Genomic DNA, 21,019 nt, shown 5'->3' with positions numbered 1-21,019 from the left:
AAAAAAGTACACAAAGCTGGAGTAAGTTAAAATATGACGATAGAATTGAACATGCAGTGCAAATGTAGTGTAAATCAGCTTAATCAGTACAACAAAAATGCAAGATAATGCTATGGTCCTTAAATTATTGGCTGAATGGTGGCACCAGGGGTCCAACCTGGATATAAGCAGGTATACACACTGATTTAGACATAGTTTTTTTTATTCTACCTGGTTTTTAATTCATGTTTAATAAAATAATCTCTCCAGAAAATGAGACCAGTTTTCAATCGATACAATTTTTTATTGCTTCCAAATAGACAACATATTATAAAAGGAATAATTCATAAGGCAGTCGGTAAACTGGTACGTTATATTCGCACTTGATCAAATGTGTGATATGCACAACTAGAACCTCTCAGCCATGTCAGTCTGCTCATAACATATGGCTTCTTTGCTGGAGTACATAAAGGCTACACTAAGAACATTCCCTAAATACACACTTCAGGTGGAAATGTTTGATTCCACCAATACAATGCAGTACTCGAGGGAATATCCACACAGACACAAACCCTCTCTGTATAGTTGTGTTCAGAAGTCAGCTCCTATATCTTCTAAACTAAACCGCAGATTACAGAGTAAAGACTAGACCCAAAATAATGCCTACATGTGATCATATACATAAACATGTTTCAGTACAATGCTCAATGCATTTTATTTGATCAGAAGTCTGCAATGCTGATGCTGGATCAGTCTTTGGCTTGTCCTGTCCTGATCAAAAGAATGAAACCTTCATAAAGAGCTGATCCTAAACCAGCATCCTTGAGGAACAAGCTGTCAGTAATAAAATAAAGCCAAAATGTTTAGCTAGAACTCGCGATTGGAACGGTATTGCAAAAAAACCGTAAAGCATTGCGGTCTTTTAAAGAGCGCTTTTAAAATGGAAAGTTGGATAATTACTACGCTCAACATTCAAGAGAGAGAAATGCTGCTAGGCAACAGGGTGATGTGGCCTCCTCTGCGTTACAGCCGTCCAACTCATATATATGGCTATGTGACTTTCCAGTTATTTAGATAGTCAAACTGTTACGCATTTCCCGCTCTTTGATCTAGTAGTTTAGAAAAATTCACACCAAGACAGTTACACACCTGGATATTTATAGTGATGTCTATCGGCACGTCATACCTCGCTGTACTTACTTTTATATAACGATATGCCGTCCTACCGGGAATTATAACCAAACATTATATTCTTTATTGTGGCAAAACCATTTGTCTTACAGGTGTTTGTAAGATACAGGCAAAGTTTTCTGCAAGTCAGGTAGCTGCTTCAGCATAACTACACACACATATGAGAAAAAGATCTATTCAGAAAACCTGTTGTAAAGACACAGTCACAGAAAAAGCAGAAGCTTCGTATACTCCAGTGGGACTTATAACCAGGAAAGTATGCTAAGCATTGAGGCCGGTGTGGGATGTCGTACCGTGATGAATTACTTTTAAAGTCATTTAACTGACACGTATTAGCGCCAAAGCACCAGATTCAGGCCCTGCAGATTTCGTAAGCACACGTGTTCGCTGTCCGTGCCCTTGTGTGAGCTGATCAGCATTAGGTAGCTGTTTGTAGGGTGAGAGACTGTATAATGGTTCATCTAACAGGACAAAACATACATGACGACAGTGTACAGTCATACCTATAACATTTACACGCCCCAGTATATATATAACCATACACGGGAATGACTGAATGAATTCAATGGAAACTATTGGAGCAGTTCGTTGGGATGTAAGAGGTGGAGCAGATGGAGTTAGAGGAAAACATCTGCTTTTGTAAACATGTGAAGAACAGACATCAGATCTGCAAATCCACTTAACAGGAACAATGCTGTTTAGGTGATACACAGATCTGAGCTGCTATACTTTGCTGTCTCGGGATGAAACCCAGAACGGGAAGAATATAATGACAATAAAAAAATAAAAAAAAACAACAGAAATATCAAGAGAAGAGAAGAGGAGAGAGAGAGAGAGAGAGAAAGAGAGAGAGAGGCTGACATCCTCCACAGTGTAATGATAAGCCTGGCACTGAGGTTGTGCCAGCCAATCCCTGTGCCATTGCTGCCAAGGCGTCCTGATGGAAGGTGTTACACGGTTTTTCTAGCTGTGAGCACTCGCACAATAGAGCCCACACCACCTACGGAAAGTGCCTAAGCAAACACACAGAAACAAAAAGAACAGAACTTTAAGGATCATCTACGGCTTAAGAGTAATCACTAAATACTTTTTCAGGGTTTAAATTAATACCACTTAAGATACAATTATCAGTCGAGTAATTCTTTGTACTTTGTACTGAAATGTGCAAAAGCGAGTTAAAGCCACTTCATACAAAGACAGTTTAGATGTGCTTGTAGTCTCACAGGACGGATCTGTTTCTATTTTAACCAAGGTTTTAATTCGATTTGGCTTCTTAAGACAACCCTCATCCACACTGCTGTGTTTTTATTCACTTAATTAGGGTATAATCATAAAGAAAATTTTAGACCACATATTTAATAAATAGAATCTTCTGCAACAGTATTGGTTTTTTCCCTTAAGAACCCATGGGGGCACAAACTTTTGCATTCCACTGCAACTAGAAAAATGCTTAGTTGTAATTTAACCAGTGAACAAACGCTTCTCCCACACTGTAAACAAGCATGTACACACACACACACACACACACACACACACGGCATACCTTCTCATGCCACTGGAGCAGCACTGCACTGCTGTTCTCTGATGGTTTTTCAAACCCTTTGTAGATGTACTTCATAAGCAGATCCACTTTAGTCTTATCCAGGGATTGCACCGCTTTCTCGATATCGCTAGTCTTAAAGGCAGTAAGGACTTTCAGTACCAGACCCTCAGCCCGGTCCTACACACACACACACACACACACACACACATTAAGAAAATCAAGAAGTATATCTACAGTACATCTAACCAGAAGGTTAAGTACTCAAGTGCATATAAACATTTATAAGTTGGTATATTATTAACTCCAGACACCCTATGGACAAATCCATAGTCGTACAATGTGTGTTCATTTCACATACACCACTGAGGGCAAAATAATTAATTTGTAATCACTTTCTTGAGAAGAAAATTACAAGGTGGTTTCATTTAACTAGCTTGAGTTTACGTTTCTATTGTGGCTGGAGAACGCTGTCTTCACGCCAGCACTTTCAGGTAGGCTACATGATTTATAAGGCTTTTGTTTGTTTTGCCACTGAAATAAAATACCTCCAGTCAGTACCTGCTGGAAACTTCTACAGGTTACCATTTTTGCAATATTTAGTTTTTAGTAAAAATTTTTTTTAACATATTTAAGAGCTATTTCTTTACACCAAGGCACTTGTGACAATTCAAAAAACTGTGTGTGTGTGTGTGAATGATTTCCGGTGTGTTTAATTACACCGTGGTCTGTTGTGAAGTGAAGGGAGTTGTTGCTCAGTCGAGTTCAAATCCCAGCATTATAAAGCTGCTGGGGTCTTGAGCGAGGGCAGTAACCCTCAACTGCTCAGTGTATAAATGAGATAATTGGAAGTCGGACTGGATGAGGACATGTGCCAATAGTTGTGTGTGTATAAAGCGATGGCGCTCACCTTTACGTTCTGGTTCTTGGTGTTGATTGGTGGGTTCTTCAGTGCGGCCTGTAGAGCACCCATCATGTTCCCTGTGCTTTGTGTTAAGGAGGAAACTTCTCAAACCACATCATAACCATAACAATTTCACATTCTATATTGAGGAATATCTGCACAAATATGACAAAGAATGTTAGCTTATGATCTGTCTATATATATAGGGGGAAGTGGTTGGGGGTTCAAACCCCGATATCGCCACGCTGCCACTCTCGGGCCCTTGAGTAAGGCCCTTATTTCGATGCGCTCCAGGGGTTCATGATGATGTATAAATGACAAACGAATCATTTACCATATGACTAAATAGACCCCAATTATAGTTTTATATTGTTCATTTCTCACCTTCCAGATTTCAAGAACAATATCTTTAATATACATTTTATATAAACATTTAAAGCGAGGCCAAAAAATTTAATGTATTAAACATATTGTATATAAATAATAACGTTTCTAAACATAATGCATGATTTTCCATCTTTCCATGCTTATTAAACCTGCTGCAAGCGAGGTCGCGTCCCAAATCGAGTCGCTGTAACCTACGTAGTGCACTAGCCAGCCTGTAGAACGCTGCTGTGACGTCATCTCGAAAGGGCACCAATGTAGTAAGTCAGGTGCCGTTTAAGATTCAGCCGCTGTAACGAATGAATGAGGGCAAACCACACCCATTACATTTCCTCTCCGAGCAAATATGAAAACTTTTTACACACTGCTTTATAACCCACGAGGCATAAAACACTACCTACAACAATCACAGCCCCAAAATAACCGAAATCCGAGTGAGAATATTGAATAAAAGAGGATATTGTCTAATGAGGGAATCGACCTCGGCCTCATCCGGACCCAGCTGATTGTCTCCACCTTTCTCCTCTTCGTCCACAAACTTGTTCTCATCATATTCGTCTACGTCCACCTTCCTAAAGCGGTCCGACACCGTGTTCTTCGACATGTTTAAATGCCGTGCAAAGCTGCTATATTATGTACAAAAAGAAAGCGCTAGCCCGAGCCCCGGTACTTTTCAGGAAGTAAGCGGTTCTTCCGCAGTCACTTCCGCATAGAGCGCCCTCAAGCGGTGCACGACTTTTAGTTTCTGTTTTATTATAATATACAAACTTGACCACTAGATGGCAATGTTTAGCTTTCTATGAGAAAATCCTATTACAGCAGTAATCAAGCAAAAAACAATCAAGTTTATAAAAAAAGTCGATTCAACAGATATTGATTTAATTAGACACCAGAATGCAGTTATGACTTATAATATCCATTAAAATTTATATGATAATGATAATATCCATTAAAAATGGTTGCTGCATCTATTCTTGTAATATATGTACATTTCAAGCATTTATGGGGCACACGGTTATAATGTTAAATGTAGCCACAAACTTTTATTTTAATCGGTTTTATTTTTCATAAAGTAAACTAGTGGATGTTTGTAGCACAAACTTGTCGTCTGTGCACTGTGCAACACTGTCCAAACCTTAGTCAGACTGAGGAATCAAAACAAGTTTTTTTTTTCCTGGCATTCGACTTCCAGTCTTACCTAATACCCACAAGAGAATTCATTTCAGGCCTTGTTCACACTGACTAGCCCCGGATACCACACATCTGCTCAGAATGCTTAAACATTACTACGTCTTAGTCATGTATATATTGTAATGTAAGATATTGTGTTTCACATGATAAAATCACAATGTGAAGAAAGAATAGTTCACCCACAGGAAGCTCACTATGCCATACTGGATATAGTTGAGATGTAGAACTAATGTTGGCCTTGTAGTTTCAGTGACCCGCAACCCTTACCAAACTATCAATCGCGTAGCGCATCAGCAGAACCCATCTATTCATGTTGCTTTTAAAATGATTTCTGCATTCACCAGCTGAGTCTTTAAAACACAAGCTAGTTCAACAACTCTGCTCAAACAAAATCAACTGACAGGAACGGTGGTAAAAAATGTACATGGTTTATGTTATGGTTTTTTATTTTGGTCATTTGTATTGATATCACAATGGCCCTGGTGATTTTAGTTCACTTTTGGCTTATTCCATTTTCCTGCACTTGTTTCTGCCAAATGTTTTTCTATGCACGTATAAATTAAGACCACAGTGTAGCCCTAGTAAAGACGACTACAAAACAAAAATTGCTGAAAAGTTTCTTGGAAAAAAATGGGGAAAGACCAAATGATGAGACAGCAGAAGACTCAGAGAGCAAAAATAAAGCTCCATTTCACAGAAAATGTTTTCACACACACACACACACACACACACACACACACACACACACACACACACACACACACACACACACACACACACATATACACACACACACACACTCACACACACACACACACACACACACACACACACACACACACACACACACACACACACACACACACACACATCCAGTCTGTGGTAGAGGCCCCCTTCATGTTCTCTATGTGGATTCCCCAAATGGCTGATAAATATGTTACTGCTGCCTCCTGTGTCTCATAATGTATGTGTATGAAAGTTGCTTTGTTTCTCAGTAAGTGCTGCAAAGGCCAGACTTTCCTGTCTTAAGTAAACCATTCTGTTCTTTCCTGCTATTTTATGATACCTTTGTCAATTTGAAATGTTTTAGCGTGTCTGATTCATTTTCCCCCTGACCTGAGTTTGAGTCCTGGACTGACTCTGACACTGTGTTTGTTATTGCAAAGAAGCAAGAAATGATGTTAATCTATTTTCTTGTTCATCCAGATTGAACTGGAGTTTTATTAAGGCACAGCAATTTAAATAATTACAAGAATATTCTGGATAAAATAGTGTCTTTCGTAGATTAATAATGATTTTTGATTATCTTTTATTCAATATTTATCAATTAATGGAATTTCTCATGGATTGTCCTTGTTTTATGGTACAATTTCCCTTTTAGTGTTATCCAAAGATAACTATACAGGGTTATAGGCTGTTAACTATAAAGTAAAGAAAAACAAGGTGAAAAAGTCAAATTGCCTTTGTATATATATGACTAGTTGCTACACAAAAAAAATTGAATACAGGCAAAAGTGGGTGGGAAAAGCATTGTATAAATAAATAATATTTTTAATAAACCAGAAAAAAATTCAGAAATATTTATTTTCAGGACTGATCTGCAGTTCAGAGTTACACAGAAATTGACACATGAATTACATATATATTAATAATAATAATAATAATAATAATAATAAAATAAGTAAAATAAATGATAATAAAAATACAAAGAAAAAAAAACTATTGATGGAGCTAGTCATAGTCATAACGCCTCATCCACGCTTTCAGTGTGACCACTTTCCAAAATACAGTTTACAAGTATGAAGAAATTATCTTACAGAAAAGAAAATTGATCAGATAGAAGGCTTGGATTTCAATGTGTAGGCAACATGTCACATCATGCCAACACTTTCAGGCAGGCTGGAATGTGCTTCTGTGCAATTTTATCTTTTGATAATTTAAAATCTACATTATGGAGCAGTAAGGAGCATTATGTCTTAAAACAACTGCAAACTGCACAGCCTAGCTCCGGAGTTATCATAATAAAAAATAAAAAAAACGATCAAACCATAGAAAGGATTTTAGACCTAGACAAGGTATAAATAAAAGTTTTGTCATAACACATAGACCAGATAAAACAGGATGCACACATTCTGAATAAATGACCTTTAACTGTATTAGTTAAAATGTTTTGCAATATTTCATACTAAAATATTTGATTAATTGTAAACCGTTTCAGTGCGTTGTAGGCAATATAAAGTATTCTTTAGCTATTTAAAAAAAATAAACCATATCCATACTTGGAAGACATCTTGAAAGAAAGGATCTTCATAAAATACAAATTGAAGCCAATCTCCATGGTGCATTACAGATATCTATATGTAAGTAATACCAGAGTGCACTGAGGGTTTTCTTTGGGTGGGCACTTTTTTTGTACTACCTTGTGAATATGGTGTGGTTTTGGACAGTGGGTTAGGACACTGTAATGGCGTATCCTGTTCAAATCCACTCTGTGTGTTGAGTCGTAGAGTGTCAAGCTTGCCCTGGTACAGAACTGTGTGTGTCTGTGCAAATGCACACAGGCAACACAATCTGTCCCTTTTTCAATGACTATTGGAACCTTTAAAGAAGTAGGAAAATGTACAAGATCATGTAAACTATAACAGCACAAGCTAAAGGAGCTTATAAAAAAAAAGTTATTTTTTATTATCATCAAAAAAAGTTCATAAAACACCCTTCACATATTGTGCCTTAATGTAGTATCCAGTTCTGTTTTTAACTTATTTTCATTTTAACTTAAGACTCCAACAAACTTTGAAATAACATCCAAACACTCAGGAAGTTAAGACTGTGATTTATCCACTCATTGTGTTTATCTTTTAGGCGTGTCCTTTTTTACACTACCAGTGCCACGTTTCAGGAACTTCTTGTTTTCAATCTCACTGAGTGAAAGAGAGACGTTGCAGCGTGACGGGTTCATCCGCCTCTGCAGAATACTGTCTTTGATGGCGTCTTTTATAATCTGCACAACAAAGTGATGGGAAAAAATGAGAGAGAGAGAGAGAGAGAGAGAGAGAGAGAGAGAGAGAGAGAGAGAGAGAGAGAGAGAGAGAGAGAGAGAGAGAGAGGGATGTTAGAGCAGCAGAAATCAATAATTGCATTCCCTACAATAAGATTTTGGAAAAGAATGTGTTGGCATCTTTGGGTGCAGTTAATATTATGCAAATTGTATTAAACCAAACCTAAACTTCCTTGTTATTATTATTATTATTATTATTATTATTATTATTATTATTATTATTATTAGCAGTGGTAGTAGTAGTAGTAGTAGTGGTGGTGGTGGTGGTGGTGGTAATATAGAGTATTAATCAAACCACAGACAAAACAGACCTCGATGTTGTTGAGTGTGTTGAACTCCATGAGGTCATGCAGCTGTTTGTAGGCCTGGTTTGAGTACTGGAAGTTGAATGTGGAATACGGGGTTTCAGGATCGTCAAATATGTCGAAGTCAGCAAACTCCTTCTCCTTATCTGTCTCCCTGGGAACTCCTTCAGAATAATAACATAAAAGACATGCATTTCATTGACATTGTCAAGTAGCTGAATGCATAACATAATTATATCAACTGTTGATCAATGATCAAAAAGGACACGGGTTAGCAACCAACAATGAACAAACGGAGTCAGAAGTTACTGGTTGTATTCTAATATGTTCATTCTTTCCACTGACAAATGTGGGCCGTAATATTCTACAATACAATAAAATAGCTGTAATGCAGAGCCATTCTAAAATACAGGTATGATTTCAGAAAGAAATTGGAAATAATAATAATACTTGTGTTGCTGAACTAGCAACTGGAAAATGAAGGGAACGGATAATGAGGTAAACTTAAAGTAATCTGACTAAATGAAATAAGTACGGCTTTTTTTATTTTAAATTATCCAGTGGCTCCCGAGTGATGCAACAGAAATGTGTTCACCCTATTGTTCAGAGATCACAAGTTTAAGTCTAACAATGGCAAAGCCATCCATAGCCGGGAGCCAATAAAGTAAAATGGCTTTGCTCTTGGGGTTGGACAGATGACATTATTGTCTCTCCCTTGTCAAGCACTATGACGCTAACCAATCGTGGGTGTCTGTGAGGTTTAAATAGGCAGAACAGAGCAGCCTGTGTTTTCAGTAAAGGTTTAATGCTGCCCTTTAACAAAGCATAAGGATAAAAAAAATGTGGTTGGCTGGCGTCACGTGGAACGGTAGCACGTGTTAACCTGCATGGTAGATGTCACGTGATTAGAGAGAGCGGCCCGTGGGTGGGAATTGGCAGGTGAGCAAAGTGAGGAGAAATTAGGGAAATGAAAATGACTTTAAAACTGTTTTTTCATTATGTTAGGACACACAGTCTGCTAAGAAGTGCTTTAAGTACCTACCTGCTTAAAATGGGTTTATAACTAATACATTTTCTGGATGTTTGTAAGTTAATTGAAGCACTTTAAGCAAAGCTATTTATTAATAGTGCACTACAGCATTACATTTCTGTACTGAATTTCTTTTTTTGTCCTCACCTGGAGCCTTGAACTCCCTGAAGTGGATGTTGGCCAGAACGAAGTGAATAACTGTAGGGCATTGTTTGTCTTCTGGCCTGGGCTTGAACACGTAACACTCTTGCAGACCCTCACGATCGAACACCTTCACATCAATCTTGGGGAAAGGCAACTTGTTCATGCGAGCCCATTTCTCAGCTAATAAAAGCTCCTGGGAGTAAACATACCACAGAATCACATTAAAGGTTTGAAGCAGTCATAGAATTATATTAAATTATTCATAAAATGCAGGTACACTATTTGTCCAAAACAACATCCTATTTTTTCTAATCCCATTCTAGGTTTTTTTATCACCTCTACTCTTTATCACATCTACTCTGTTATCAATAGCAGAATCATGTTTTCCGTTCTGCACCAAATCCACATATTTCTATACTAACCTTAAAGGGAGGACTGGAATCACTTGGCCTTGCTGAGAAATCAAAAGATATGATGAGGTCAACGCCACGCTGGGGTCGCAGGATTATGGGGTAGGGTAGGTTAAAGGTCAGGCCACTGTCCACCACATGAATCTTCTTACTCCTTACATCCAGAGGCTCATAAATGTGAACAAACTCATTGGGATCTAGAGGAAGAAAAACAACAACAACAAAAATTTATATATATATATATATATATATATATATATATATATATATATATATATATATATATATATATAAATTAGATATAATAATATTATTATTATTATCATTATTTATTTATTTATTTATTATATATATATATATATATATATATATATATATATATATATATATATATATATATATATATATATATATATATTCTTTTTTTTTTAAAGAATATTTTATTGATCCAACAGAGACATTGTTACTTCATAGCATATTCCTGCAAAGTTGGAGGATGGGGTCGGAGCACAGAGTCAGCCATGTTACAGCATCCTGGATTACAGTGAGTTAAGGGCCTTGCTCAAGGGCCACGAAAGTGGCAGCTTTGGCATTACTGGGGCTTTAACCCCCAACTTTCCGATCAGAAACCCAGAGCCTTAACCACTGAACTACAACCTTCCTTTATAATTATTGATAACATGAAAAAGAAAGCTACAAGTTCCTCCTTAAAATCTCCAAGACAATCTTTTACAAAAAAACATTACCAACATGAAGGGACTGCGACTTAAAGGGAGCAAAACCTAAAGTTGGCCAAACACATGTAGGACAATAGACTGCAGTTTTACACACTACTTACTAAAGTTCCAAAGTAGTCTGGAAAAATTCCACTTATGTTTCAGAATAAGGGCAGAACATGAGCTTCATTGTCTCCTCACCACAGTCTTACTGAAAACTGGCACTAAAGCTGACTTACAGAAACAGGCCTTTATATAGTGCTGCAAACTAAAAGCAGCACAAATCAGTGCTTAAAGCCAACCTGCAGTCGCATTCAAAAGGGGCATGTGTGCCTGCATAACATGAGTGGTCCTTTATCTTGGAGGGGATGAATTCTCATATCTAAAGAAAACTAAATAAGCTGATGTCGCACAGTAAGCGTTTGCACCTGATCAGCTAATGTATAAAAGGTGAGTTTGTGTACCTGTGACTGCGTCCACCTCGTCCTCAACAGAGAGCTGTGTCTGAAAGGGATGGCGGGGTGTAAAAGGCATAGAGTTTAGGTTCAGGCCCAGCATGAAGTTGTGTACTTTTCCTGCCCGACCTTCACGTGTGTTAAACAGCACCGTGTCGCCCACTATAGAGGTGAACATCCGCTGCACCCAGCTGGCCTGAGCATTACGCTGCCGCTCCTCCTCCGCCTCGGAAGACTCTGTACCCACTGAGAGACAGGAGAAAGAAAATGTAATCAAAGAAGAGAAAAAGAGATAGAAAACCAGGAATATATGTATACGGTAAAAAATCAACAAGGAATTGGTTAAAGAAAGAGTGAGGAGAGAAAATAGAACCGGTGGTAAGACGAGAAACCAGGAAGCAGAGAGTGGAAAAAATAGAGTGGAAAAAAAATTCCAGCTAAAAGGAAATGTTTATGAATTTTATCACTGTGGCTCAGTAAAAGTGTATCTAAAGTTAGTTTTGAAAACGCGTAAAACGAGAGAAGTTTAAGAATGGACTCACTCCTGCGCAGTTCCTCTTCGTTATCGGTTGTGTCATTTCCAAGAATGTGCTCAGGTTTAATTTGCTCTGCATGAAAAACAAAGTACAAAGAAATGAAATTGCTTAAAATGAATCACCTGGTTAGAAATTTCCTGCTCTTACTTTGGCTCTTTCTTTCGTTTGGTTTCCATTCTATCATTAAAAAATAATTATAAGTCAGGAAATTGCATCCTTCCCAAAAAATAAATGGCCATGCAATACATGGCCAAGCAGGAATTGAGCATGACATCACCAATGTGAGCAATGCTTGCTAATGTGTGAATATCTACACGGCCCACATGACCTAAAACTCATACTGATACAGTAGCGCTATACATTACTGATTTGAACATTACTGAATTTGAATGGTACATAAGTTTGTTTATGTGTGTGTGTGGGAAGTGTATTACATTCTAAACTCGAGTTTACTCTGTTAGAGGGTGAAAGGAAGTCATAACTGTGATCACACACACACTGTTTATAAATGAAAAAAGGTGTCATTTACAAGTACGCCCAAAGAATCGAGACAGAAAGTTATTAATTGAACTGCTTTCAGTCTCACACACACACACACGTGCTATATTATCTGTGTAAGAGCATGCTACTGCCATGTTTTTATTGGAGCTAATTAAGGCAATACCTAAATCTACCTTTAATCTTCTGCCTTTTAAATGTTCATAAAAAAGATAATTTTTCTTAGTAAGGACCATCTACATGTCCTCTATGAGTTCTGTTAAACGAGTCACAAGTACCAACATCACTTATAGATTAGATAAGTTTTTACCGTGAGAATAAAGCCAAGCAGCTGCAAAGTCATAAAAAGCTGAAGATCCCAAGTCTTACCCAGCTCCTCCTCCATAGTGCTGCTGCACCCAGCTGTCTCCTTCACTCCAATGACTCGATTAAACAGGATGGAGAATGCACTGCCCCATACACCTAAAACAAACACAAACACATCGCTCACTGTATTGATTTTACATCCAGAGCTTTTCCATCCCACCCTAGGAGACCTTTCCTAGAAGAAAAGTGTGCATAAAACACTGGCCTAACTGCTTAATGAAAAAAAGTACTGACAAAATGCGAATATTTTAACTGCCAGGGGTTAAAATGTGCTATTTTATTATTATTGTGAATGCTGACCTTCTGTAATGTATTAGGCTTGGATACCATATTTTAAAAACCCAAATAATAATAATAATAAAAAAAACTTTAGGGTCTGCATTATCCCACTCATTGTTCTCTTTTTTGTTTTTTGATTTACAGTTGCTAGTTTTTTAACTGCTTTTGAATTTTCTATATCCATTAAACTTGCCTTTTGTTAATCACCATTCGTCCTATAGAGGTTAAAAGCTCTTTTGTTTTTAAAATTTTACATAAGGAAAAACTTTTTCTTGGACATCGTCTTTTTGTTTCTTTTTATCATACTTAACATTTGAGTCATACAATTTCTTTGCATTTCAAACATTCTTTAGAGGTACCAATAATTTTGCCAGTTTGGAAAGGACAAAATAATTTTAAAAGCATGTTTTAACAAGAATGCCTTTTGTTGAAAGATGATTCATTGCATTTTTTTTTACTATGTTCTTTTTGCTTTACTATTTTATTCCTATTCTCATGAAAGGTGGCAATCATTTTGGAGGTAACTGAAAATGTGAAGAAAAAATATTTTTATTAGCATGTGAAGGATGGGACATCAGGTGAGTATAAATGTGGATGATGTAGAAGCTTTTGAAAGTTTACACAGCTTCACATTTCATGTGTTATTTCCTCTTACCCATTAGGAAGTGAAGTGGGTTCTCATCATACTTTTTCACAACGCTGCCCATGAAGAACTTGCTGCCAAACAGCTCAGGGGCCATGAAAGTGCCATATTTTGCCATGCCAATCTCATAAGGACTAAATTCCACCCAGTCTGTTATGAGAAAAAAAATGTGAACCACAACAGGAAATTGCAGCTGGTTTACATCTTCAGTACATTTTACAGTTTAGTTACGCCTTGAAATAGAACAACTGTATCTTTAAAATGATTATAAATTCTGTCCTCTGATAGTCTGCTTTGTTTAGTCAAAGCTGTCAGCTGTAGGAAACTATACCCTTGCAGATTCACTGCATTAGATGAAAGAGTTGCTACTGCCACCAAGACAGTTCAGTAGTATCTCGATAGACCAGTGATGCTCATGAACAGGTTTTGCATATCTGCCGCATGCTACACAAATCTATGCAAATGTGTTTGGCTGATGCCTTGCTGCTGCATGAACTGGACCCACAGCCAAATGCAACTGAACCAAATGCAGAATATTTGACCTGCCAAGTTAGTTTTGAGTTAATAGCGATGATGGAAATGAGGTGCACCTGCTGATGTATGACTTGTTGGCAGTACCAGGAATATGAATGGGGATTCAGTCAGGGAAAGGCTATAGATCAAGCCTCATGTTTTGTGTGATTATGGACCAAAAAAAAAAAAAAAAACGATGTATCTGAAATGATTAAAATGAAAGACGGCTGCTCTTACCGGCGAACATGAGCTCGGAAACGTTGGGTTTGACGTGCAGGCAGGTGAACAAAGGCAGAGGACATTGCCCTTGATTCACCTTGTCCTGCAAGGTGCTCAGTGTCGTGTCCATCCGCTGTCACACACACACACACACACACACACACACACACACACACACACACACAGAGAGAGAGAAAGAAAAACAGACTATCAGAACATTTAAATTCTTTCCATAACCCTGGTCCTCTTTTCTGGCTTCTGGCTGATTTATCGTATTCAAACCTTGCATGTCGAGGAACACGTCAGAGCAGGACATTGTGTTTTGCTGGTGGAGATATGGGCTTGCATCAGTGTGCTTGGCACTGTAGTCAGGTTTGTGAAAGATAATATGACCACAGTTGCCAGTTTAGATCTTATTCAACATTACCATGTTAACCCTCTACTGCACATACTTGCCCTCAAGCAATGGAAAGTTTTTCTATGCACCAAACCAAGTGGTATTTCTTTGAATTCTTGCAATCAACCAGAATATTTTGATAAAAGTGTCAAAGAACAAGACAATAAGGTGTGCGAGTCACTATTCACCATCACTAAAGGCAAAACTTCTGTTTCGGCCACAAATTATTTTAGTAATCTATTTAAAATGTCATAAACTTAAAATTATGATTATAAAGTAAATTATAAATATATGACGGTGTAGACGGTACTTTTTGTTGTTATTTTGCATGTTTCTTTTTTGTTGCATTGTTTCTGTTGACAGTGTGTATTGATGTCATCACATTTTATCACATGTATTCATGCAGGGTATCTGTGTAAAGTAAACTCATTAGACACTTGACACGAACTAGCAGCTGCTATCCACAATAGAGTAACTTTAATATCAGCACAGATTACATATAATACTTCAGGTGAGCCTCAGACTCAAGAAAGAGTCGAATGATCAAATTCTTAACCAAGAATTATTTAACAATTGAATTTTTATTTGAATTGTTTCAAGCATGTAAAACATGAGAAATGACTGATCCAAATGAAATGGTGTGTGCTTGATAGTATAGTCTTCAAATCTGTATCCATTTGCTGATAAAGCTTCTATATTTATGTACTCATATGTGTGTGTGTAAAGCCTCCTCACCCCCGGTATAAGCGTTTCTCCGATGAGCATACCGAAGATGTCGGTGAAAGTGACAGGCTGGCCGCTTGCTTTCTTCTTCCACAGAGCTTTAATGTAGCGTTTGATGTGCTGTGGCATAAGCAGTTTGAGTGGACTGCTGCTCACACTCTTCATCAGTTCCTGATTGATGTCTCTGGGGCCTTTCTCTGGAAACTCTGGGTGTGAGTACAGCATAGACATGTACCTATGGAAATATGATTGGAGAGTGTCACATGGTTGTCTTTATGGCGTGTATGTGCCGCATTCATTTATGTCTATTGTTGACTGTACAGTGAGTGTGTATACTGTGCATGATACATTACACCGGTTCCTGTACAGTTATTCATTGTTCGATAAAAGTAAACGTGCAAGTAAAAGCAAATACTGTGCGTGCAAAGTGACAAAAGTGAAAGAGGAACTAACAAAAGTGAAAGAAGGGGCTGAAGTTTTTTTACGTTTTGAGGAGAGTTCGAATTAGAGCTGAAGAATGAGGAATGGATAAAGAAGTTGGTAAAAGAAGAAAGTAAATAAATAAAAAACGATAAAGATTCATTAACAGACCATGTTGAGCCAGAAAGTCCTGCCACATAAGTAGCACAGTCCAACACTCCAGACTCATAAAGAGCCTTCATCACCCCAGAGAAGCCCACCATGGCTCGGAACCCCCCCCCTGATCCCACTATAGCGATGGTGGGAACCTGGACACAGACAAGACATGGTAATAATTAATGCGAAATTCACTGTTAGAAATAGGGCAATATGTCCGCTCCCTCATGGAAAAAAGAGACAAACTCATTATTGTCTAGGGCTTACCTCATTCTGTGAGGTGGGTAAGAAGCGTGGGTTTTCCATGTTTAGGAATTTTTTTATGCCCAGCATGACTCTGTCCCTACGTGTCTCTCTGAACATCTTCTCCTTATCACACAGAGCCATACTGAAGCGCAGGTCTGTGGACGAACTACAGCAAAAAAAAAAAATAAAAATCACAGTGTTGTTAGCACAGTGACACAACAAACTTGCTGAAAATGTTATACTAAGCCTTAGATCTCTGAAAAGGCTGATGGACCTACCAGACTTCCAATAACAACTCCAGGTGCACTTTCATGGTCTGGAGATCAGAAATAATATTAATTTACTATTTGACTCGCATTATACTCGCATTATTGGTAGTAGCAGAAAGAAATCATGGTATATTAATTATAATACATTATTGGCCCTTTAAAGGCGACTATAACCAGTGCAAAAACAGCAGGAAATCAAATAAAATCAGGGCAAATTCTCATTGATGTTATTAACATCGCTTTTGATTTCCTTCCCTACCTCACCATCAGCTGTCAGACAAAAAATCATGAAAAACCACACTTGGAATAAATGCAAACGTTTGTGCCAAATGGGTGCTTAATGAAATATTTAACTGTTTCACTCACCACAAGAAAGAATATAAGCAGAGAAGTTTAGATAAACCACCTGTTTGGTGTAAAAACTTCAGATTCATACTTCATAGTGTTGAATGTGTTATTACTTGACATTCCTACTTCGCCCAATGTTCCGCACCACTCTTATGTCATCCAGCTATAAATATTACTGATCACCTGTCAAGATTGTGTTATTTTATTACTTAACACAGTGAAGAAGATATTTTCAGTCACGCCCATGTGTAGACACAAGCTTTCGCCAATGTTAAAGTCAGATTTTAGACTTTTAGACACATGTACCAGCACCAGCTACAGTGTTAATTTGTAAGGTCTTACACATATTCTTAAAGAAACCATATCACTACAGCTGTATATTCATTTATGATGTAACCATAAGAGAATAAACTAACTCACTATTTCCTCTCCACTCTGAACAGTTTGGGCATAAAAAAAGGTCTCTATAAAACATTCTGTCTCTAAAATAGATGCTGTATATTTAAGATATATCCTTTTGTACACTTTTATAGATAACATGATGCGATACAATGTCAGAAGGCACAAACCAAGTCGGACAGAGTGAATAACATGTTTAAAACGAATGTGTCATGATTTAGTAATGCAGTTCATTTATTGATTGAAACAGCAATGTCAGACACCAACTATGCCTACTGACTGACTAAATTTGGGAGAAATGACCTAATAATCAACTTTACTCACTCCTGATGTAGGACTGCTATACCAACTGAAACAGTAAAATCTGATCATTAGCCTACCTTGCCGATAGACAGAGTCACCATCTCTAGATGTCCTATTTTTAGATTGTTGACTGAAAATGTAGCTGTGCCCAGAGTTTCATCCATGACATAATTGGCATCCATTAATGTAATCTAAAAGGTGAGAAAGACTTAAATTATTAATAATTCACATTACTGGTGCTACCCGACTGGAATATGTGTGTGTGTGTGTGTGTGTGTGTGTGTGTATGTGTATATATATATATATATATATATGAAAGGAGTAAAACACAAAAATGTGTGCTGTCATATGAAAATACACATGTTGGGGTGGTGAGACGGAGCCACCACTGAAACTGAGTGGCAATACCACAGCATAAATATATGAAATATATACTTGTATGTGAGTGTGTGCTATACAAGTTTCTGTGAATTATCTGTTACTATAGAAACAACCAGCGTATAATATGACGCAGACGAGACTTCTGTCAAATCAGCTATTACAGGAAATGACAGGAAACCAAAAGTGAAAATTTATCTGCTGTGCTCTACTTTTGAATACTATTAGAGCTGATAATTAATCACTCGATATATATTTAGTGACAAATATATCACCTCCAGCACATTGTCCAGCTGAGGGTCCAGAAGGAACTCGAATGTTTCGTTCCACTTCGGATTAATGTCATTGTCGATGTGCCGTGTTCTTTTTCTCGACTCGGGAGCAGTGGGAATTGACAGCTCTACATATGGGTCCGGTGTGTCCACTGATCACAAACACAATGTACACAATATATCTTTCACCATACAGCAAACATTTTACTGTAAAAACTGGAGCGAACAATACAAAGTCTACACTCACGCAAGTCCCCGAGCGCTCCTTTAGTGACACTTTCGGCTCTCACCACAGTCACTTTAAACCTGTGAGAATATTGATGCTCAACCTGACAACACAAAAGACTCATATCAGTGACTAACAAGTGACACAAGGGACAGTCAGACAGGAGAAACCACCCAAGAGAAACAACTGATGTCATGTTTGCGCTCATGTACCTGCAAAAACAACTGAACTGGATTTTTATAGATCTGGATGAGATTTTGACATAATTTACATTAAGGTTTGTTAAAGTAAACTAATTCAATACTTTATCCATACCCATAATAGACTGATACAGTAATGTTGATGCAGTCTGGAGAAACTGTTGAATAATGCGTAATGTAGATAGAAGTAAAATCTTAGCCCATTCGTGCAAAATATTTCAGTTTTCTGAACCGGTATGAACAGCACATTTCCAGTAAAATAATACAAAATTGGGTAAAAATTATAAACAAAAAGATAAAAAAAATAAATAAACAAATCACTGCCTCCAAAATCCAAAACTATACTTACTATAATGTACTGATACGGATCTATGGAGGACATCCTGGCAGCAATGTAAGTTTCACCGTAGGGAAACACATTTATATGTCAGGAAAGACTTCTGTTTGTCTTGGGCAGCATCTGTCAACTAAAGAGAAAAATATGGGTGTTAGTGAAGTGCTTCATAAAAGTGTACCCTTCAATAAAATTGTAATAACAAGGTAATAAAAGCACACAATTCAACTTCTCTATCTAACATCACGCACAGCTCAGGTGCTTTACTTTCCCAGAGAGCTGTATGTAACTTTTTGAAAAATATTTTTTTATTTCCATTCAAATTAGATTTTTTTTTAGTATTGTATTCCATGTTGTGTTATCTCAGGACATCTGTGGACTTGTGAAAATGATTTGGATTAACATCACAAAGTTGTTAAGAATTAAAGTAAAATAAGTAAATACCATGTTTGTAAATATGTGTCATGACTGTAGTATATACAATACTTAGAATCCAAGACCATATATTTATGTATCCATCTTGGTAATGGTTTTAGTATGATTATAATAAGAACAAAAGGAAACCAAAGAGTCGTGCACCGTGTTTGTTAAAAGAAAAAGCGCTGTTTTTATTGATTATGTTTATGATAATGAGGTTTTGTACGTGCTGCAGCTGTAGCTCCAGTCTTCGCCTCTCAGCAGTCGCCTGTACCACAAATACATTAAATTCTCGCGCATGCGTGTTTCCCCAAACATCGAGAAAGCCAATTAAATCATATCTTCCGGTTTTTTACTTTTATGTTACATGAAATAGTGAAGTCCTGCAAAGTGGACAAAAACAAACCAAACAAATTACAATTAAATTAGAAAAGTTGTTTTTGAACTTTATTTTAATTAGCTCTACTATTTACAAAGTCCGACTGAGAAAATTGTTTCTGTTGCTGAAAAGTAATGTATATAAAAAAACAACAAACAAAAAAAAACCCACAAAAAAAAGCAGTCCGTTCAGCTTACCTTCACCGCAGGGCAGAAGCATATGAAAGTGAGCGGAATGCTCTTCTGTTTCAACTCTCTCTCTCTCTCTCTCTCTCTCTCTGTGTCTCAGCTCAGGAGAGAAAGAGGCAAAACTTGTGAATCGGACAACCTTCTGAAGCCCCGCCCACTGTGGAAAGCCAATGGTGTCAGCGTGACTTATAACTTATAATTTACCAATTAGAAAGAAATAATTTGGTATATTTACATTTTCTAAAGAAATGTTTACTTCCAGTTGTGTAAGTCTTTAGTCATGCCAAATTCTTTCCATTTGCACTATACTTCCTTTGTCACGTAATAACATTGCGATTTACGTCATCACGCCAATCAGGCATAATATTATGATGCTATGACCAGTGAAATGAATAACACCGATTATTCATCAAGGCAACTGTGGGTGGGATATATATCTAATACAGCAGTTTTGTTTTTAAATTTTGATGTGTAAGATGCAGGAAAAATGGGCAAGCGTAAAGATTTGATAGAGTCTTACAAGGGCCAAATTGTGATGTCTAGATAATTGTGTCAGAGCATCTCCAAAACTCTTGTGGGTGTTTCCCAGTCTGCTGTGGTCAGTACCTACTAAGAGTGCTCTGAAGGAACAGTGGTGAACCGGCGACAGGGTCATGGGCGACCAAGGTTTACTGATGCATGTGGGGAGTGAAGGCTGGCTTGTGCGGTCCGATCCCACAGACGACCTTCTGTAGCTCAAATTGCTGAAAAAGTTAATGCTGTTAATGCTCAACAGGTTAAGACTGTTTTGGCAGCAAAAGGGGGACCAACACTGCCTGATCGGTGGCCATAAATATATATATGAAGTATATATATATATATATATATATATATATATATATATATATATATATATATATATATATATATATATATATATATATATATATATATGAATATTGATTTATATATTGAAGTATAATACATTTTCTTAGAGCTGTAATGATAGGAACATTTGTATAAT

General features: G+C 37.3%; 2 protein-coding genes across 2 annotated transcripts; both read right to left on the bottom strand.

Annotated features, from left to right (window-relative positions):
- Window positions 1-262: 262 nt before the first annotated feature.
- LOC310730290 (actin-related protein 2/3 complex subunit 5-A-like) lies at window positions 263-4,722 on the bottom strand. Its single transcript, XM_083549169.1, has 4 exons — window positions 4,458-4,722; window positions 3,621-3,691; window positions 2,714-2,890; window positions 263-2,183 (listed from the first exon to the last, which is right to left on the bottom strand). Exons 1-4 carry the CDS (start codon window positions 4,600-4,602, stop codon window positions 2,121-2,123), a joined length of 456 nt encoding a protein of 151 aa, XP_083405295.1. The 5' UTR covers window positions 4,603-4,722; the 3' UTR covers window positions 263-2,120.
- A 3,235-nt stretch (window positions 4,723-7,957) lies between these two features.
- pla2g4aa (phospholipase A2, group IVAa (cytosolic, calcium-dependent)) lies at window positions 7,958-20,119 on the bottom strand. Its single transcript, XM_083549501.1, has 18 exons — window positions 20,026-20,119; window positions 19,048-19,165; window positions 18,520-18,601; window positions 18,276-18,424; window positions 17,700-17,813; window positions 16,582-16,619; window positions 16,325-16,469; window positions 16,073-16,209; window positions 15,494-15,716; window positions 14,380-14,494; window positions 13,642-13,779; window positions 12,711-12,803; window positions 11,850-11,915; window positions 11,317-11,553; window positions 10,149-10,333; window positions 9,730-9,919; window positions 8,559-8,716; window positions 7,958-8,190 (listed from the first exon to the last, which is right to left on the bottom strand). Exons 2-18 carry the CDS (start codon window positions 19,078-19,080, stop codon window positions 8,041-8,043), a joined length of 2,253 nt encoding a protein of 750 aa, XP_083405627.1. The 5' UTR covers window positions 19,081-19,165; window positions 20,026-20,119; the 3' UTR covers window positions 7,958-8,040.
- Between the last annotated feature and the right edge of the window lie 900 nt (window positions 20,120-21,019).

The sequence above is a fragment of the Silurus aristotelis genome, assembly GCF_946808225.1.
Source record: "Silurus aristotelis genome assembly, chromosome: 8".
In the NCBI taxonomy this organism is placed as follows: domain Eukaryota; kingdom Metazoa; phylum Chordata; class Actinopteri; order Siluriformes; family Siluridae; genus Silurus; species Silurus aristotelis.
This window is presented reverse-complemented; position numbering and strand designations above follow the sequence as displayed.

Bases quoted from the DNA above. Each gene is read 5' to 3' on its own strand.
- LOC310730290 (XM_083549169.1), bottom strand. From the start codon at position 4,602: ATGTCGAAGAACACGGTGTCGGACCGCTTTAGGAAGGTGGACGTAGAC. The intron at 3,692-4,457 runs ATCCTCTTTTAT...CACAAAGCACAG, and splicing joins CGATTCCCTCATTAGACAAT to GGAACATGATGGGTGCTCTA. The intron at 2,891-3,620 runs GTGAGCGCCATC...GTGTGTGTGTAG, and splicing joins CCAAGAACCAGAACGTAAAG to GACCGGGCTGAGGGTCTGGT.
- pla2g4aa (XM_083549501.1), bottom strand. From the start codon at position 19,080: ATGTCCTCCATAGATCCGTATCAGTACATTATA. The intron at 16,470-16,581 runs GTAGGTCCATCA...TTTTTGCTGTAG, and splicing joins GAGTTGTTATTGGAAGTCTG to TTCGTCCACAGACCTGCGCT. The intron at 9,920-10,148 runs GTTAGTATAGAA...GTTTACTCCCAG, and splicing joins ATTCCAGTCCTCCCTTTAAG to GAGCTTTTATTAGCTGAGAA.